Here is a 21,193-nt window from a genome sequence, read left to right on the forward strand (position 1 = left end):
CAGGGACAGAAATCCCACCCGTCCCTGCCAGGATCCTCTCTGTCCCCACCCATCCCCGCAAGGAATCCTCTCCATCCCCGCCCGTCCCCATAAAAAGCAGCAATTACTTCTGACAGGATCATCAATTCCACAGTTTCTTTTATGTTTGCGCTGCTGTTTTCCTTGTGGAATCTCTGGTGGAACCCTTTTTTTTGTTTTCTGTTCAGGTAATTAACTTATAACCCCCCTCTTTTACTAAGGCTGATGTGTCCATTATATTATATGGACGAACCCTGCTTCCAAAGCCTTCCATCCCCGTGGGAGTCCTGTTGGCTAGAGGGGGGGGGGGGTCCCTGTGGGAGTCTCATGGGCCAGAGGGGTGTCCCCCGTGGGAGTCCTGTGGGTTAGGGGGATTCCCGCGGGATCCCCATTCCCGTGCAGTCATCTACACTGAACTCTATCTTTAGGGAAGACCTAGCAGGGTGACTGAACCGATATTTACACCCTCCAAACTTGCTTTTTCCTCCTTAAGCCATTTCTAGCAAAATACCTGGCAACCATCGAAGTAGTATAGGGGGGTAGACATATTGTAGGTGCTAATGCTGACATAGTCCTCTCTACCTCCACTACCAATTCCGTCCTTACCTTCTTCCACCAGGGTTCACCTAAGGACAGTGCAAGCCCTGCGGCCACACACGGTGCAAGAGAGAAAGCGGTGTAAAAATTACTCTCTGTCCCTTGAAGAGCAGAGGACACATTTCTGGCTTGAGACCCCTCTGCCTTGTCCCACCCCCAAGCCAACAGGTAAACCACTGCCAAGCAATTTTTGCTTCCCCCCCCCCCCCCTCCCAAGAAATCTGTGGGTAGCACCGTATTCATGTCCGAGGATCTTATTGGACAGAAAACGAATCTGTAAACTGTAGCACAGAAAGGCAATATCTTCCTTTCGGAGACTCCCCTCCCCCTCCCAAACATCAGGGATCACACAGTAAATATACTTGAGACAGGCTGGGTACTGTAGAGGCAGGGCATGCATGTGGATCACGCGAAGACAACCGCAGGAAGGGGGAGCCCCGGCCCCCCCCTGCACGATGGGAGAAGCTCTCGGTGATCCGGTGCAGCTCCACCTTAAGCCACCGAAACGCAGCAGCAGCAGCAGCAGCGTGGGCTGGGCTGGGGTGGGATTTCCTGTGCCGGAGGTCAGCTGTTCTCCCTCAGCCTCACTTTCTTTCCCTGAATATTGGCTCTTTCGTCTCAGTCGCCGGTGCCTCTCTCGGTCGGAATGTGTAAGCTACAGGATGCCCAGCAGCACTGGAAAGAGGTTTAAACCCACCAAATACATCCCGGTCTCCACAGCGGCTGCCTTACTAGTCGGATCGAGCACTTTATTTTTTGTTTTCACGTAAGTGCATTGGCTTCTGCTGGGTTGTTGTTGTTTTTTTTTGCCCGCTGAACTTTGCTGGCTCGGAGAGAGCTTGCGGATGGACGTGGGGAGGGGAGGGGAGGGCAGGACTCCCCCCTCCCCCAGACACATACACAAGGCCTCGATTGCCCTTCTTGCTGCCGTCGGCTCCCTAAAGCTTTGCCCCGCAGCGACTGCACCTGGTTGCCCGGCAGCTCCTTTGCACTGCAGAGAATAGCCTTCTGGATCCCTGCAGCTGCCAGCGTTATCTATGGCGAAACCCCCCCCCCTCCCCCAATTAACTTTGGGGAGGGGTTTCCTCTCCGTTCTGAGTAAATAAGGAGGTGAAACGCCGTTCGATCTGGTTTACCGGAGGGTTGGGTTTGGGGAGTGAAGTCTGTGCTGCCTGGTAAGCTGTATGGAGGCTCAGATGTGCTTGCTTGGATTAGGCTTTGGCCTGTGGTTGCAATCCTTCTGGTTTCTGGGTCAGTGGCTAAACTGAGGGGGGTGGGCTGAAGACCAAGAAGAGGGATTTATTATCTTATCTAGCCTCGCTGCTTCATTGTGGTTTTGTTAAATGACTTGCTGAGAAGTAGGTTTCCAAGTCCTGCTTCATTTTAGGTAAACATGCATTCTGCTGCTGGTGTTTTGAGGTGCACTGGTTGATATTGATGGCTCATGCTGAATGCTTGGTTTTATTTTTTTTGGTAGTTTCAGCACATTCCCACCATCTCTCAAACTATTTTCTAATGTATCTACTGTATTAAATTGTATCTCTGTAAACTGTAATGTAACTTGCCTTGGACCTATTTAGGCATAGTGTGACTCATAAATCCCAGATTAGATTAGGATATTAGCAGGTTGAGTTTTCAGTGACCTTAAATATTGTTGAGAGTTTTGAGCATGTCATATGCCTTTTTTTTTTTCTAACAGGCTGGTTTTCCAACAACCTGCTGGACTGTGGAACAGAATCAATCTATGTTGTGCTTATTGCTTAATGTCAACTCCTTACCTTTTGGAAAGGATTTTCTTAACTAATTTGCACACATGAGGTCAGCAGGTTAAATGGAACGAATGTGCTTCCAGGGGCTCAAAGTCTGCTTGAGTGGGACTGTGTGACAGGAAACAGTTTTTGGATGATTCTGACACTGTCTGACCCAAGGTTCAATAACAGGGAAGGTCTCCAGTCGTGTCAGGACAGCTGGCGAGAAGGGAAAAGGCTTTTCTTTGCTGGAGGCCTTTATGTGCATGTATTTGTGTAAATGAAATTTTGAAGGGTGCACCTTTTTGTTTTCACAGCATTTTCCTGCCTTAGTTTTCGGAGTCACCCGGAGTGCAGTTCTAGCTTTTCCGTGCATATGTGTGTGGTTATATGCCTACATTCCAGCACTCCACCTAAGTGCTATTCTGAAAATGCCCACTTAACTTTCTTAGGGTCTGTAGGCAAAGGGGCATATGCATAAATCATAGTATTCTATAACTTATGTTTGTATCTCCAGCATTTAGGTGCAAATACATTTGCTCTATTGCTGATGTAAGTACTTATGTCTAAAGATAGATTAGTATTCTATAAAAGGAAGGATCACTAAAATAGAATTGCCCTCCACATGGGGTTTAAAATTCAAATGTCTAGCATCTTGCATAGGGCTTCCCAATAGAGAATGACACGGTGACAAAATTCATCACCGTTCCCGTCCCCGCGGGAAACCATCTTCATGTCATTCTTTAAGGAGAAAGGGAAGAATCAGAGTATGAATGACCACAACCACTGACCCGCAAGCTTTGCTTTGAATAATGCTGGTGTAGAAGGACCAAGGTTGAAACAGACACTACAGAATGACAGTCTCTGGTATCCAGAGGAGATGTTGTGATGTCATAATGCCTCATTCCACCAGTGCCTAAGAGCCAATCACATCAGTGATGTCACAATGGCTTCATTATCCTTGGCTCACATAAGAATGAGAGTATGAATGGCCACAACCACTGACCCACAAGCTTTGCTTTGAAGAATGCTGGTGTAGAAGGACCAAGGTTGAAATAGACACTAGAAAATGACATGGGATTATTTCCCGCGGTTATCCGCGGGGACGGGAACGGTGATGAATTTTGTCACCATGTCATTCTCTACTTCCCAAGCCTATCCTGGGACCCCATACCTAGTTGGGTTTTGGGATATGCACAGTGAATATGGAGGAGATAAAATGTGCATACTTTGGATTTCCAGTATGAGGGGTCACTGAAAAGTTCTCAGTCGAGCCACGAAAAGAATGACATGGAGCCATCAAACTTACAAGTTATTCTATATATTCACCCCTGAGTTCAACACACTGAAGTTTCTGTAACCCTTCCAAAAAATACTCTGATGTCTGGTCACTGAAACACTGCTCCACCCTTTGAAATTCTTTTTAAGGTTTGGAAACAGAAAATAGTCAGATGGAGCAAGAGCTAATGAGTAGCGTAGATGGTCTATGCCGGGGGTGAGCAACTCCGGTCCTCGAGGGCCGGAATCCAGTTGAGTTTTCAGGATTTTCCCAATGAATATGCATTGAAAGCAGTGCATGCAAATAGATCTCATGCATATTCATTGGGGAAATCCTGAAATCCCGATGATTCCAGCCCTCGAGGACCGGAGTTGCCCACCCCTGGTCTATGCACTGAAACCCCATCTTCATCAAAACATCCATCGTTTTGCCAGCCTTGTGAGCAGGTGCATTGTCTTGCAAAAAGAGAACTCCTTTCCGCAGCTTCCCTCTCCTTTTTTCTTTCAATACCTCCTTTAATCAGCGCAGCAAATTACAGTAGTATTTTGCATTAACTGTTTGGCCACTTGGAAGATAGTCAGTCATTACAACACCTTCCTGATCCCAAAACACTGTGGCCATGGCTTTTGGATCTTGAATTTCCTTGGCCTTGGAGAACCTGAGTGCCGCCTTTGCATGGACTGTTGTTTTTTTTTCTTAGGATTGTAGTGGTGTAACCATGTTTCATCAGCAATAACTAGTCATTCCAAAATGTTGGCCCCACTGAAAATTACATTACATTAGAGATTTCTATTCCGCCATTGCCTTGCGGTTCAAGGTGGATTACAAAAAAATTACAAAAAACGTTTTACAGGAAGATATCTGGTAATTTCTAGAGGAGATAAAGAGTAGATGAGGTTGCTTTGGGGAATCGGGAAGGTATTGGGAAGTGGGAAGGAGCTAGCAGTATTAAGTCATTTGCAGGGATTTCTTGAAAAGTAGTCTTTATTTCTTTTCTGAATGTTTTGTAGTCTGGGGTCATAATTAGTAGATTGGAGATTTGGTTGTCGAGTTTTGCTGCTTGTGTGGCTAGGAGGCCATCATAGTTTTTTCCGTTTGACGTCTTTGATTGGAGGGTACGTGAATGGAGTGTGGGTTTTTCTATATCTAGTTGATGTAGTTTGGATGAGACAGTTGTTCAGGTAGGTTGGGCTATCGCTGTTTATGGTTTTAAATAGTAGACAGTAGAATTTGAATAGTATTCTTGCCGGAATTGGAAGCCAGTGTGAGTTGAGGTATGCCTCTGTGATGTGGTCATGTTTCCTGCAAAATCAACATGGAAGTGCCCACTCTACATCATTTCTCGTCAACATTCAAACATTTGGGCACCCACTTGGCTGACAGCGTCTGCATACCCATCTGCTCATGGATTATACACCCAACATATTAGAAACATAGAAAGAAACATAGAAAGATGATGGCAGAAAAGGGCTATAGCCCATCAAGTCTGCCCACTCTACTGACCCACCCCATTAAGTCTGAGTACTAATGATCTAGTTCCTTAACTTGTCCCTCGTAAGGATCCTACTAGGGCATCCCATTTATTCTTAAAGTCAATAACGCTGGTGGCCTTGATCACCTGCTCTGGAAGCTTGTTCTAGTGATCTACAACCCTTTCTGTGAAGAAATACTTCCTTATGTCACTATCGAATTTCCCTCCTCTGAGTTTGAATGGATGCCCCCTTGTGACTGAGGGTCCCTTGAGAAAGAAGATGTCTTCTTCCACCTCGACACGTCCCGTGATGTATTTAAATGTCTCAATCGTGTCCCCCCTCTCCCTGCGCTCCTCTAGAGTGTAGAGCTGCAATTTATTTAGTCTTTCTTCGTACGAGAGACCCTTGAGCCCCGAGATCATCCTAGTTGCCATCCGCTGAACCGACTCAACTCTAAGCACGTCTTTACGGTAATGTGGCCTCCAGAATTGCACACAGTACTCCAGATGAGGTCTCACCATGGTTCTGTACAGTGGCATTATGACTTCAGATTTGCGGCTAATGAAGCTTCTATTGATACATCCCATAAGTTGCCTTGCTTTGGATGAGGCCTTCTCTACTTGTTTGGCGGCCTTCATGTCTGCACTGATGATTACTCCCAAGTCTCTTTCTTCTGAAGTCCTAGCTAGTGTTTTTCCATTTAAGGTGTAAGGTTTGCATGGATTTCTGCTACCGAGATGCATAACCTTACATTTCTTAGCGTTGAAGCCCAGCTGCCATGTCGAGGACCAGTTTTCCAACGTAAGCAGATCCTGCGTCATACTATCCTGCAGATTGCTTTCACTTACTATATTACATAGTTTGGCGTCATCAGCGAATAGAGTTACTTTACCCTGAAGCCCTCTGGATATCTGTAGTGTCTCAGCAATTGTTTAGCTGATGTTCGCTGATATACCAAAATCAGGTCATGGACATGGTCAACAATTTCAGGAGTTGACACCATTTGAGGCCTCTCAGACCTTGCTGGATTTTCGGTCTGGAAATCTCCTTGCTGAAAGTTTGCACACCACTTCTTAACTGCGGAGTATGATGGGCATTTGCCACTGAATGTTTGTATCATATACCGGTATTCATAGATTTCCTTTGCAGTTTTCTTCTACAGCAGGGGTGTCAATGTCCCTCCTCGAGGGCCGCAATCCAGTCGGGTTTTCAGGATTTCCTCAATGAATATGCATGAGATCTATTTGCATGCACTGCTTTCATTGTATGCTAATACAGTGTTTTTCAACCTTTTTATACCTATGGACCGGCAGAAATAAAAGAATTATTCTGTGGACCGGCATCGGTCCGTGGACCAGCAGTTGAAGAACACTGGGCTAAGTTGTGGGCCAGACCCTGCCCATCTCTACCCAATCTCCACCCCAGACACCGCCCCCATAATAGTACTAATTGCACCTTGCATATCCCGTGCCTCATCTGGAAGTCTTCCCTCTGACGTTGCAACGTCAGAGAGAAGGCTTCTGGTTCAGGCACAGAATGCCCGTAGGAGCCACTGCCTGTGGCTTTGTGCACTGAATCAGTTAGGAAGAGGGAGCTGGCTCGAAGATAACACCGCATCGATCGCACCGTGGACCGGTGGTTGAAGAACACTGTTTTGGGCCTGATGCATGTGCTGGCCCTGTGGACCGGCAGGAAATTTCTGTGGACCAGCACTGGTCCATGGACCGGTGGTTGAAGAACACTGTGCTAATAGATTTCATGCATATTCATTGGGGGATTCCTGAAAACCTGACTGGATTGCGGCCCTCGAAGAGGTCTTTGACACCCCTGTTCTACAGGAATAGGAACTTCATAACAGCTCAGAGTTCTACACTTGAAAATTCCACACTTTTTGTTGACGCGGTTCAATCAGTGATCTGAAACAATATCAAAACATAGCATTACGATTCTGCAAATTGGCACTTTGCAAAATAAAATAATACTCTTTTCAGCTTCATGGCAAAATAACACTCAGAAATTAGGAAGTTGGTTTGACTGAGAACTTTTCAGTACCCCCTCGTTTGTGCGCATTTATTTCCTGCATATTCACTGTGGATTTTCTGAGACCTTCATTGTGGAGTCCCTAGGACAGGTTTGAGAGGCTCTGTAAACCGGTGTCCCTAGAGATTAAATGGCCTTGGCTGCTTAGAAACTTAATAAAATCCATTGCTTATATACTGTAGCGGTTTACAATCGGCAAGAGTGCCAATTACAAAAGTACTGATTTTAGTGCAAACATTGTAAACCTCTTCATAAAGAATTCTTACCCAGATCCTCAGCGACACCACATAAGGCTCAAAAGATTTACATTTGCTTAAAGATTCACATGTCAAATTGTCACTGGATCCACTATTTATCAAGTGTGTGTTCTTTAAAACTATAAGTTTTTTATATTTGTTAATAGTACATTTTAAAGGTACTTAGCTTTGTGGTCTCTAGACTAAGAATATGTTCATTTCTCTGTCCCAGTGGGCTCAAACTCTATCTAGTGTACCTGGGGCAATGGGGGGATTAAGTGACTTGCTCAGGGTCACAAGGAGCAGCAAGGATTTGAACCCACAACCTCAGGGTGCTGAGGCTGTAGCTCTAACCACTGCGCCCACCGGGACAGGCGAACATATCCCTAGGGCTCCTTTGACAAAGCCACGCTAGCGGATTTAATGCGCATGACTTTTCATCACACGCCAACCCCTGCACTGACCGAAAAACTACCGCCTGCTCAAGAAGCGGTAGCAGCTAGTGCGGCCGGCAGTTTAGCGCGCAGTATTGCGTGCGTTAAACCACTAGCGCGGCTTTGTAAAAGGAGCCCCTAGTCTAGAGACCACAAAGCTAAGTACCTTTAAATTTGACACGTGACTCTTTAGGCAAAAGAAAATCTTTTGAGCCTAAAGTGATGTCGCTGAGGATCTGGGTTAGAATTCTTTATGAAGAGGTTTACAAAGTTTGTACTAAAATCAGTGCTTTCATAATTGTATACTAAAGTTAGACCTCATTCAATTATCTAACAGAATAACAATTAAAACATGAAAAACTATAAAATGCGCACACATGCTTATAACACAAATTTGCTAAAAAGATGCAATTTTAAAAATTTTCTAAAACTCGTATAATTAGTCTGAGAAGTAACTTGAACCGGTAAGTTTTTCCAAGATTTAGCAGCTTGATAGGCAAAAATTGACCTAAACATTCTAACATAATTTTTCCTCCCACTGATGGAAATCGAAATGGGGATATTATTCTTGCATTATATATCTTTATTTTTGACAAATTAACAAGCTCGTATAACTTGGGCCCTCTTTAACAAAACACTGTATCAGTTGAAAAAAACGTACTGTCTTAAGTATGGTTGGGACCATTTACACTAGCATAACTGAGAATTAATAAGTTATAATAAACGTGATGGAGAAAAACAGACCTCAATATCTTTTAGAACCCATCTCATCACAGGTCTGTAAAAAAAATATTAATCGTGCACACAGATATTTATTGTCCCCTTATACAAAAGCAATTATCACGGCACGCCACAGTAATCACTCTGACGTCCTTAGGGATTCAACGGGCAAAAGAGCATTTGTCACGTAGCAGCCACTACCATGTCGTTGTAAAAGGGGGAGGGGAGGTCGGTGCCTCTTCATAATAAATTTTAAAGAAGAAAAAACAAAAGAACTTAAACCATATCCTAACTTCTACAGGAAGCCAGTGTAACTTCAGTAGATATGGTGAAATCCTCTCACTCTTTCTCAATCCAAGAATCAATCGATTTGCCATATCTTGTAATGTTTACAATCTACGTTATAAGGACTTTAAGCAATTCAGATATAATAGTACAGTAATCAATCAATGACAAAAATAACGATTGAAACAACAATCCTGAAATGATTTTCTCCAAAGAACTTCCTTATTCTCCTTAATTTCCGAAATAGTCCATAGGACTTTTTTATTATTACATTTATATGAGGTTCTAAGGATAAATTTCCATCAAGTTGGATACCTAAAATCCTAATTACTAATGATATTTCATAATCAGGACTATTTAAAATCAATGATCTATAATGATGAGATATATTAGGGGCATCAATTATAAGAAGTATTATCTTTTCTTTATTTAGGGCTCCTTTTACGAAGGTGTGCTAGCGTTTTTAGTGCACGCACCGGATTAGCATGCGCTAGCCGAAAAACTACCGCCTGCTCAAGAGGAGGTGGTAGCGGCTAGCCCACGCAGCATTTTAACACGCGCTATTCCGCACGTTAAGGCCCTAACGCTCCTTCGTAAAAGGAGCCCTTAATTTAATTTGAAATTGGGCCATCCAAGAGTTTATTACATTCATACATTTGACTACGTAACCCAATGCCTCTTCTACAATTATGGAATAGGTAACATAACCACGATGTCATCCGCATATTTGAATGTTCAAAAACTTGCTTTTTCCAACACGAAACTTAACAAATGTATAAATATATTAAAGAGTGTTGGAGATAGTGGGAAACCCCAAGGGATCCCCACATGATAAACTCCAGCTATCTGAGATTATGGAATGCATTTTAACCTTATATGGTCTTGCCAATGAACATCTAAACCAAGATGATATCTCACCTATAATATATGATCTAACAACTGGATTAGTATCTCATGATCAATGAGATCAAAAGCACGTGAAAGATCAAACTGCATAATCAACTTTCTATTACCCTTGGTAATTCTGGATTTTATTCCATCCATCAGTGTCCCCCAACATTATTTCAGTACTCTATCCCAGGGCTGTAGAGTCGGTAGATAAATGTTTCGACTCCGACTCCTCAGTTTTTTGTACTTCAGACTCCGACTCCAGGTACCCGAAATTTCCTCTGACTCCGACTCCTCGACTCCGGCTCTGACTCCACAGCACTGGTTAATTTTCAGATCGTTAAAATGGAATGTCAAGTTGAGAGAAATGAGCATTTTCGACACCACCTTCTTTTTGCTTTTAATCAAGGTTCTAAGGCCGCAGAAGCTGCTCGCAACATTTGTGCTGTGTATATAGTGGGTGCTATAGCTGAAAGAATCGCTCGTGATTGGTATGCCAAGTTCAAAAATGGAGTCGTTAGATAAATGTTCCGACTCCTCAGTTTTTTGTACTTCTGACTCCGATTCCGACTCCAGGTACCCGAAATTTCCTCCGACTCCTCGACTCCGACTCCACAGCCCTGCTCTATCCTACTTGAAATCCTGACTAAGAGGAATGTAGGATATAATATTTATCCAAATACCTTATCAGCTGTTTATTTACCAGACCCTCCATATTTTTTGCCAGTAAAGGAATGGATGCCATTGGTCTGTAATCTGAAACCTGATCCTGCATACCCTGAGAAGCCTTTAAAATTGGAGTTAAAACAATCTCCCTTAAATCATTAGGAAAAATTCCTGTTTGTAATCTATCATTAATCCATCTAAATAATGAAAGTTTACAATTTAAAGGGGCTTCTTTTAAAGGTATGCTGGACAGTAATCTAAATAACAATGGGGTATTTTTACTAAGGGGCGCTAACCAATTTAGCGTGCTCTAAACGCTAACGTGTCCATTATATTCTAATATTTAGCCTAATATTTAGCGAACACAAAGTAGGCTAGCGCGCCTTAATAAAAGAGGGGGAATAAGCCTTAACATATCTGTTATACATAGTTTGAAACTCATTCCAGTCTACTTTTTTTTTATATTTAAAGATTTATTAAAGATTTTGTAAGATAAGGATGCACACAATTCCACAGCCAACAGACACATCAAATGCCAAGGAAACAGCAAATACAAAAGAAAAGGCACAACAACCTTATAATTTTCTCCCACAGAACCCCCCTTCCCCCGTCCCCAAACTCATTATCCCCTAACCAATGCTCTCCAGCACATCTCCCCCCCCCCACCTCCCCCATCACCTAGCATACCAACAAAGTATCAAGACCCTAGGGACCCTTTACAGAGTGGTCAACAGGGCCCCTAATTTGCTCCATGTCGAGGTGTGTAGTGTATATGAGTGGCGACGTTTAGCCACCGCCATCTCCATCCTCCCCAGGGATAACAATCGCATGGTCCAGTCAAGATGTGTGGGGGCTACCTTATTTTTCCAATGACTAGCTATTCTCATTCCAGTCTACTTTATCGAGCTTTATCCAAACTTGATTCACTGGCAATACGGTATCTTTGTCCCATTTTTAAACCAACCAAAATCAATTTGATTCCTTGCTTTTGCTGTAGAGCTAAAATATGAATTCCTTATTTTATGCTAAAAATTATTAGACTCCGAATGGATGCTCTTTTGGATGTGTTCATGCAAGAGGAGTTCAGTGTGTGCGCGCAAACATGAGTGTGATATTGTTTGATTTTATTTTTAAAGGTTTATGATCAGCTGGTTTCAATAAGAACAAAAAGCCATTAGCGTGACTGCTTATAAAGCAGGAATCCGTACTGTCTTTGGGTGCTAAATTTCAACTTAGATACCCTTGTAAATGTTTGATCCTTTTGGATCAACATTCTTATACTTTTTTTGACCCTTCCCAGTTACGGTTTTTCCTTGAGGGAAAAGGAGTAATCCCTCCCAGTACCTCCATGCGGAATTAGTCTTTAATAATTTAGAAGATGTACACTGCACTATTGTATGGTTAATTTTTATATTTCTTTGATGAACTATCAGATCCCATGTAGGTATGTGTATTGCTTCTCCCAAATTGTGGACTTACTTTTAGAGAGATTGTTTAATCCCTAGGGAATATATTTTATTTTCCTGTTTAACTATATGTAATCTCTCTCTTTTTTTTTTTTTCTTTATATAGATATTATTATTGTATATCTATAAATTGAATAAATATATAAAATAAAAAAAGCAGGGAAAACAAAAAAGAGCAGACCCCTATGTAAAAACAACAGGCAATCCACAAAAGAGTAGGGGCAGACCTTGGCCTTTTCCAATTGAAGAGTGTTATCAAGCGATTAAATTTCCCAGAGTGCTTTTATTTAAACATGAGCAATCATGGCACTTCAGATAGCGTTCAACACTGCCCCAAAGGGCTTTTTATGATGAATGGACTTGACATGGGTCTGTGTTTTGGCAGAAATGCTTGCGTCAGGAGTCATAGTATCTATAAGCACAAAAAAATACAGAAACAGAGGAACGCCCGGGCGCGAGAAGGTTGCGTTGCCGTTTGTTATCGGGTATTTCGGTTATGCAGTCGGGATTCGGATGGGAGGGAGAGATGGAAGGGTCAGTAGTGGGGGGGGGGGGGGGCCGGTAGAAGCGCTGCTGCCAGCAACTAGGGCTTATTTTCGGGGAAACACGGTATATATGAGGGTGGTTTGAAAAGTCTGATTAAAAAACAAGTGAAACAAATTATTATTATTTTTTAATGCCAGTTATAGTTGTCAACATAGTTTCATCGCAGCCTGTACACTTAGGGCTCCTTTTACAAAGACGCGCTAGGGCCTTAATGCGTGGACTAGCACGTGCTAAATTGCCGCACGCACTAGCCACTACCGCCTCCTTTTGAGCAGGTGTCAGATTTCTGGCTAGCGCGCGCTAATCCGGTGAATGCGTTAAAACTGTTAGCACGGCTTTGTAAACGGAGCCCTTAGTCCAGCGAGTGTCCAGTTTTTCCATCCCGTCAGAAAAACAGGTAATTGTAACATACACACACATTACAAAAAATGAAGCATACACCAACTGCAGATAGATATACCAGTATATGTACAGTACTGTATATATATATATTGTAGGTGCATGCTTCATTTTGTATAAATGTCCATGATTGTGTTGGATATATATTGTATAACACTGGAACCAAGACTTCTCAGAGTAAATATCCAAAGGAGAAGTAAGAAGAGATTCAGATACAATAAAGTAAATGCATTTATACATACACTCAGATATGTGTAATCCGACCAAGAGCCGTGGCTCCTATAGCCGAACCCACCGTCCCATCACTGTGTATGACTATAATGCTAATAATATTGGGGTGCTTCTTAAATAATAAAAGTATTTTTCAATGGCAATAAAAGGAAAAACAATTTCTACTTAACTTAAAGGAGTGTTGGTAGGTCCCGACATGGACCATGTTTCGAGGGTCTTTTTCAAGGAACCCAAAAGAGGTGTTGGTAGTTTCAAATGCCAAAGAAATAGTTGCTAAGTGATGTGGGCGAAAAAAGTTTTTACTAGAGTGAAAAAAGATAAAAAACAAACAAGGTTTTAAGGTTAATACAAAATGTTTACATGGCAAGTACCTTTTCCTGTGTTGCTTTTTAGAGCTTCCTTTTTAGACAATGATATGTAAACATTTTGTATTAACCTTAAAACCTTGTTTGTTTTTTATCTTTTTTCACTCTAGTAAAAACTTTTTTCGCCCACATCACTTAGCAACTATTTCTTTGGCATTTGAAACTACCAACACCTCTTTTGGGTTCCTTGAAAAAGACCCTCGAAACATGGCCCTTGTCGGGACCTACCAACACTCCTTTAAGTTAAGTAGGAATTGTTTTTCCTTTATTGCCACTGAAAAATACTTTTATTATTTAAAAAGCACCCCAATATTATTAGCATCATAGTCATACCCAGTGATGGGACGGTGGGTTCGGCTATAGGAGCCACGGCTCTTGGTCGGATTACACACATCTGAGTGTATGTATAAATGCATTTACTTTATTGTATCTGAATCTCTTCTTACTTCTCCTTTGGATATTTACTCTGAGAAGTCTTGGTTCCAGTGTTATATTGTCATTGAGTTTGACCTCTCGGCCCTGCATTCTTTCAGAGCATTTTCCTCACCACCTACTATTTTTGACTTAGGATATATATTGTATACACACACACATTATTTCTGTATTTTCTTGAGCTTATAGATGTTATGACTTCTGACGCAGGCATTTCTGCTGAAACATGGACCCGTGTCGAGGTCATTCATCAAAACGAGCCCTTTGGTCCAGCGTTGAATGCTGTTTGAAATCGCTTTCAAAGCAACATTCTAATATTTACTGCATGGAAATAAAAGGTCATTTAGTAGAAAAATATAAGTTGAAAACCTTTTTTTATTGGATAAAGTAATACCTTTCTTGACTTGTTTTTGAGACCTAAGATCCCCTTCTTCATGCTAGGACAGATTGAACATATCAAGGCAAAAGATTATATTGTTTGAATATACAGTTAAATCATAGAATACCATTACAGCGGTGATGCGAATGGGAAAGAAGAAGCATGTGTGAGGAGAGGGAAAGAAAGTGTGACCTAGTGGTTAGAGGAGCAGCAGGCTGAAAACCGGAAGGAATCGGAGAACTACCAGCCAGTTAGTTGACTGCGGTGATGAGTAAATTCATGGAGTTGCTGCTAGAACAGAGGAGAGTACAGTTTCTGAAAGCCAATGTATTCCAGTATTCAAGGTAAGCACAGTTTAGAAAAATCTGATCAATTTTATTGGACTGGCTGACTAGAAAGTTGGATCCAGCGAGAGCGCTAGTTGTGGTGCAGTTGATTTCAGAAAGGCCTTTAACACAGTTCTGCTTAGCTGTCTTAAATAAACAGTGACTTTTCTAGGTTAGAAATTGGTGGAGTGGGAGACAACGGAGGGTTCAGTCTGAGGACAGGTGCATTGGACAGTGGTATGCTGCAATGATCAGCCCTTGCTCTATCTTTTATCAGTACTTTTGCGAGTGACATTGAAGAGGGACTGCTGAACAAAGGGCTGCTTCTTTGTAGATGAGATGACACTTAAAATCTACAACAGGTTAGTGTGGAGAACAGGTGGAAGCATCTAGAGAGGTTTGGATCATGATGGTTAAAATGCATTTGGGTGCAAAGCTCAAAAGAGTGCTGCAGTATAGGGGATAAAGTTCTTTGCAGAAAAGAAGAGTGGAATTTGGGAATGATGGTATCTGATGAGCTTAAGGTGGCTAGACAGGTACATAATGGAATGGCAAAAGCCAAAAGGATGCTTGAATGCAAAGAGAGATGAATGACCAAAGGTAAAGAAGAGGTGATATGCAAAATCACTGAGTCTTTGGTGAGACCTCATAAGGGATCCTATTTACTAACACTGTTATCACACACTAACTGGTAGTAAATAGAGAACTTGGATTACTGTGTGCAGTTCTACACACAGGATATAAACAATAAGGGGTTGGTGTAGAGCAGGGGTGTCCAACCTTTTGGCTTCCCTGGGCCGCATTGGCTGGAAAAAATGTTTCTGGGGCTGCACAAATGCGCAAACACTGCAGCAAGACAGAGGAGGGAGCCGGCAAGACGGTAAACACCCGGGGGCAGCAGAGGAAAACACTGCATCGCCCTTGACCGGGGCTGCACAAAATACTTCACAGGGCTGCATACGGCCCTCGGGCCGCAGGATGGACACCCATGGTCTACGAGCATTGGGTCCCAACGGGGCTACCGCCCACCGGTGGGCACTGAGAAATCTAAGGGGCATGTATGTAATTAAAATATTCCCAAACTGGATCTCTTTTATGGCATTCTGCTAATATAGGTTTTCTCCTCTAAGGAGAGAAGAATATGATAAATCTCAGGCTATACACATAAAGGTCCCAAGACTTGTGGAGTATTCTGCTCAAAAGGTTTCATTTTAATTTTTACTGCTTGCACCTCCCTGCTCACACTTACCTTCTTGTGCAGATATATAAACTTAACATTTAAGAGGTAAGGGGTTGATTTTATGTACATCGATTTGCAAAGGAACAATAGGGCTAAGGTTTTATTTCTCAACTCTGTAAATTTTATAATTTTTTTCTGTGAAGAAAAAGCTTGTTATCTCTGCAGACACAAATTCACTAGTTTGAGAAATGCAAAACTAAGCATCTATGATAATATCTTCTAAATAGAAAAATTGCCTCCGACATTATGAATGGATTAATGGAATTAATTTATCAAAAGATGTAAACAATGCATGACTATAAAGCCTCATACTACTTAATTAAAAACAAATCTGTATTTCATAATAACTTTTGGGGTTCCTTTTACGAAACCGCGTTAGCGATTTAACGCACATAATAGCACGCGCCAAACTGCCGGCCGCGCTAGACACTAACGCCAGCATTGAGCTGGCGTTGGTTCTAGCCGCGTAGCGTGGGTTTAGCTCGTGCTAAAAATCTGCGTGCGCTAAAACCACTAATGTGGCTTCGTAAAAGGAGCCCCTGGACTATAATGTATATATATAGATTTTTCTTCAAAAAGGCATTTTGTTAAAAAAAAAAAAAATCCAATTTTTAAATTGCAAAGAAAAACCAGGATCCAGTATTTTATCCCACATTCATTGTTGGTTTAATCATGAATTGATAATGAGTGTGACTTGAGCAGACTGTTCAGGTCTTTATAATAATAATAATAGACCAGAAATGGTTACTTTCTCTGGTAAGCTCACAGTCTAAGGGCCTCCTCTATTAAATTGTGCTAGTGCAGAGAGCCGCGCTGAATGGCCCATGCTGCTCCCAACGCTCATAGGAGTTCCCGTCGTAGTCTCGAGAGACTACGAGAACTCACAGCAGCCATTTCCTCATGGCGATCTGCACGGGGCAGGAGCGTAGGAAGATCGCTCCTGCCCCGAAAGCCCTCTAGACCACCAGGTAAGGCCGGGAAGGCGGCAGGGAGGTGGGTCAGAGCGAATAACGAGGGAGAAGTGTATTACTCTCCATACTGGGGTCCTTTTCCTAAGGCGTGCTAGCCGTTATAGCGTATGCTAAACGCTAACGCGTCCATAGGAAAAGGACCCCATTATTTGTTCTACATCATTTTCTGTATTTAAAATCTATTACTAAATAAACTTAAAAAAAGAAATGTGATACTGAATAGCATCCCCCCCCCCCCCCCGGGAGTTTGAGAAATCCTGCTCAGCTTCGAGGGAACATTGTTCCAGACTGTGGAGGAAAAGGGGTGCACCTTTTGCCTCCATATCCTAGTAGCCTAAGTGGGTCACCATGCAACAGTGTCAGGGGCTGCCAGTTTGAAAGTCCCAAACTAGCTGGTCTCCATGAATATAGCGCTACAACCTGATAAAGATGGTTTTCAAATAACAGGGCCAGACTTCATTTAACAGACAATGTAAGAAAACCAGCTGTGATTCTTTTAGTTTTGTTTTTAATTTATATAAGAAGCAAACTGTTTTTAGCTCTTCCTATATTGGATCTTGGGATAAAATCTATTTTTAGATGTGCTGAGCGGTTTCCATGGAGCAGGCCTATAAGCCTGCCTTTCTCTGGTGAGGTAAAAAAAAAAAAAAAAGACCTCGGTGGAGAGATGGGAAATGTTCTTGGATATCTCTGTATGACATTGTCAGTGTACAGACACACTGATCACCAGCAGCCACTAATGGGGCTCCTCTGCCTTCCCTGGTCTCTTTTTAATTAACGTTTTCCCTAGAATGTTGCTTACTGAGGAAATAACCTGCCAGAATTTATCAATAACTTACTTATCCCATATAACTAAACTATGACTTTAAGATCTACAGCCCACAACCTTCTTACCATCCCCTCATTGAAACATATCAGCACAATGAGGACTACAATTTTCTCTGTTAGTGCCCCCTCTCTTTGAAATAGTATCCCAAATTACTTACGCGAAAAAACATCTCTTGCCAATTTTAAGTTGAAGTTAAAGACTTTTCTCTTCCTTGATGCTTTTGTAACTTAAACTGTCCTTTTAAGGACGACTTAGATTCAAGAAAGGTTTCACCCTCTGTTTCCCCTCCCTTTGTTATTCTTTCCCTTCTGTGTTCTCTTTCTCTCTATCAATTGTAGTTCTAACCCTTCTTTCCTTTTGTTCCCGTTCGTCAATGTCTTTAAAAATTGTTGTTTCCCCTGGTCCGTTTCTGTGTAAATTGTATTTTATTTGGCACATTGTTTTGGCGTTTCTGTACACTGCCTAGAAGGCTTGATTGGGTGGTATGAGAAATTTTAAATAAACTTGAAAAATATTTCCAGGCTGTGGAAGGATATTTTTTCCCTCCAGGTAGTTGTGCTATTTGACCATGATGTGACTACGTAGCCACATAACCAGTTGTTAAAGTGTCCTACCTCCCCTAACACGCTTCCTGCCCCCCCCCCCCACACCCCAATCTCCCACTTGTCTAATACTGTCAGTTCAGGATAGAACACAATCTCTTCTTCCTCATTTGTTTCAACAGACCTGAAATAAAATATCTGTACATGTTTTTCAGCTAGTTAACTAAGCCTTTTATAGCATCAGAAAGACATAGGGCTCCTTTTACAAAGCCACGCTAGGGCCTTAACGTGCGAAATGGCGTGCGCTAAATTGCACGCACGCTAGCTGCTACCGCTTCTTTTTGAGCAGGCGGTAGATTTTCGGCTAGCGTGCACTAATCCGGTGCGTGCACTAAAACCGCTAGTGCGGCTTTGTAAAAGGAGCCCATAGAGCAGTCACCCACAAATATAGCAAAAATAGTTTTGTAGAATCCTACAATATGGTCTTATAAGTGCTATGGCAAAAATAACTGCAAATTAGGACATCGGAAGTGAGAATATGTGGTAGTCGTAGCAAAGAAGTCTGCAAGAAAAGTGTCGAGAGCAAATTCAGTGTCAGGGAAACACCTGCTTGGCCACATGGGCAGGTCCAGGGTAAGATACAGCCAGTAGGAGCCCTGGCATAACTTAAGTGCTGCACACATATAGACATTCAGGCTAATTTTCAAAACAGGTGGAGGGGCATTTTCAATAGAACGTCTAAGTCTGAGGTTGGACATTCTGGGAAAGTAGTAAAAAGGTCCGTTTTCAAAGCCACCAGACATGTATCTTTATTTTTTATTTTTTTTTAAATGGCCATTTTCAAATATAGAAACATCCACATTATAAACGCCAGCTTTTCCGACGTCCAATCAGCTAGCATGTGGTACCCAACTACCTTGCCATCAGCTGAGCTAGTTTCGGAGAATCCTGCTGGCTCAGCTGATGGGGATTCCCCCTGCCATAATCGGCTGAACTGACAGAGATTCCTCTCCCCCTTCCGCCCTCCCTCAGCCCCACCGATCCCCCTTCCACACATCCTGCAAGTTGTACACCCCTCCTCTCAACATCTCCTGATACTCCCTGAAATCTCCCCACATCCCACAACATCTTTCCACATCTTCCAACATTTCCCCCATCCACTAGACATCTCCCCAATCATCTCCCAACATCTGTCCACATCTTCCAACATTTCCCCCATCCACTAGACGTGGAAAGATGTTGGGGGATGTGGGGAGATGATTGGGGAGATGTCTAGTGGATGGGGGAAATGTTGGAAAATATCTCTCCAATCATCTCCCCACATCCCCCAACATCTTTCCACATCTTTCAACATTTCTCCCCATCCACTAGACATCTCCCCACATCCCCCAACACCCCCATACCTTTGATGAAACATTGGCAGGAGGGGAGCCCACTCCCTCCTGCCTTTTCAGAAAGACGAGCCTTCACCCTCCCAATGTATCTTGGGATGCAGTGGGAAGGGCCTTAGGCTGGTATATTGTTTAACCTATGCCAAAACAATCAGAAGGATGCTAAAAAGAGCCAAATTGTGTTGTGATTTCGGTCATGTAATGTGTCCACTGAATTTGATTGAGCCCAACAACTTATTTATTTATTTATTAAATTTTCTATACCATTCTTCCAAGGGAGCTCAGAATGGTTTACATGAATTTATTCAGGTACTCAAGCATATTTCTTTGTCTGTCTTGGTGGGCTCACAATCTATCTAATGTATCTGGAGCAATGGGGAGGGGGATTAAGTGACTTGCCCAGCGTCACAAGGAGCCCAGGGTCACAAGGAGCAGCATAGGGTATGAACCCACAACCTCATGGTGTAGCTTTGACCAGTGCACCACACTTTCCCCCTTAGTTTATAGATAGAAGTGAGCATATTGATTTGCTGATGTAACTACTTGGCCTCTGCCAAAGCCAGCATGCTGAGCTATGTGGACCTTCATGGTCTGATCCCCTATGATTTCCATTGCTATGAGCCAGATGTGAGCCAGTGACATAGCAGTGAAAGACTCTGTAACCCTGTGCCAGTCTCTTGAACTGTTCATTACCCAAACAAGGAACTGTTAACAAGTCTTCTTATTTTTAGTAATTCTGAAAATATATACCCAAAAGTAGAATGTACAAGCAACAATCCAAATAAGCACATTAGCACAAATTCCTACTGGTTAGAGATGAGGGACTTCAGAACAAAAACTATGACCCATAAGTACAACCTAGGCTCAAACTCTAAAACTGTCAATCAACAATCCCAACATACACAAACAAGTATATTTATGTTCATCAAACATACATTTATAAGTTTAATTTAATTTTGACAGTTATAACTCAACCACAAATTTATATAAAATGTAATAAAAATGATTTTCCTCTCTTTATATTAAAATGTTTATAAATCAGATGACCTGTATTGGACCATGCTAATCTGATCCAACTTTAAAGCACATGAAAATAGTTACTTCTCTTTAAATAATGAATGCCTTTGCTGCCTGATAGATCACTAAGCAGCAGCAAGAAGGATCAGGAGGGACACTTAGGATCCTGAATGAGTGATAATGCTGTGAAAATTAAACATAGTAACATAGTAGATGATGGCAGATAAAGACCCGAATGGTCCATCCAGTCTGCCCAACCTGATTCAATTTAAATTTTTTTCTTCTTAGCTATTTCTAGGCAAGAATCCAAAGCTCTACCCGGTACTGTGCTTGGGTTCCAACTGCTGAAATCTCCGTCAAAATCTACTCCAGCCCATCTACACCCTCCCAGCCATTGAAGATCTCTCCAGCCCATCCTCCCCCAAACAGCCATATTACAGACACAGACCGTGCAAGTCTACCCAGTACTGGCCTTAGTTCAATATTTACTATTCTGATTCTAGATCCTCTGTGTTCATCTCACGCTTCTTTGAACTTAGTCACCGTTTTCCTCTCCACCACCTCCAGGCATTCCAGGCATCTACCACCCTCTCCGTAAAGTAGAATTTCCTAACATTGCTCTTGAATCTACCACCCCTCAACATGGACTAGAATGCTGTGGGACTGAAAATCATGC

At 42.3% G+C, this 21,193-nt stretch overlaps 1 protein-coding gene across 1 annotated transcript in view; it reads left to right on the forward strand.

Moving 5' to 3' along the window:
- The first annotated feature begins 1,041 nt into the window (after nucleotides 1-1,041).
- The window catches only part of ZDHHC8 (zinc finger DHHC-type palmitoyltransferase 8), a 121,188-nt gene continuing 101,036 nt past the window's right edge, over nucleotides 1,042-21,193 (forward strand). Inside the window, exon 1 of the mRNA XM_033955725.1 lies at nucleotides 1,042-1,381. Within this exon, the coding sequence (XP_033811616.1) occupies nucleotides 1,071-1,381 (311 nt within the window). The 5' untranslated portion in view covers nucleotides 1,042-1,070. The remainder of the gene's footprint in view (nucleotides 1,382-21,193) is intronic.

This window comes from Geotrypetes seraphini, chromosome 8 (assembly GCF_902459505.1).
Source record: "Geotrypetes seraphini chromosome 8, aGeoSer1.1, whole genome shotgun sequence".
Taxonomy (NCBI): Eukaryota; Metazoa; Chordata; class Amphibia; order Gymnophiona; family Dermophiidae; genus Geotrypetes; species Geotrypetes seraphini.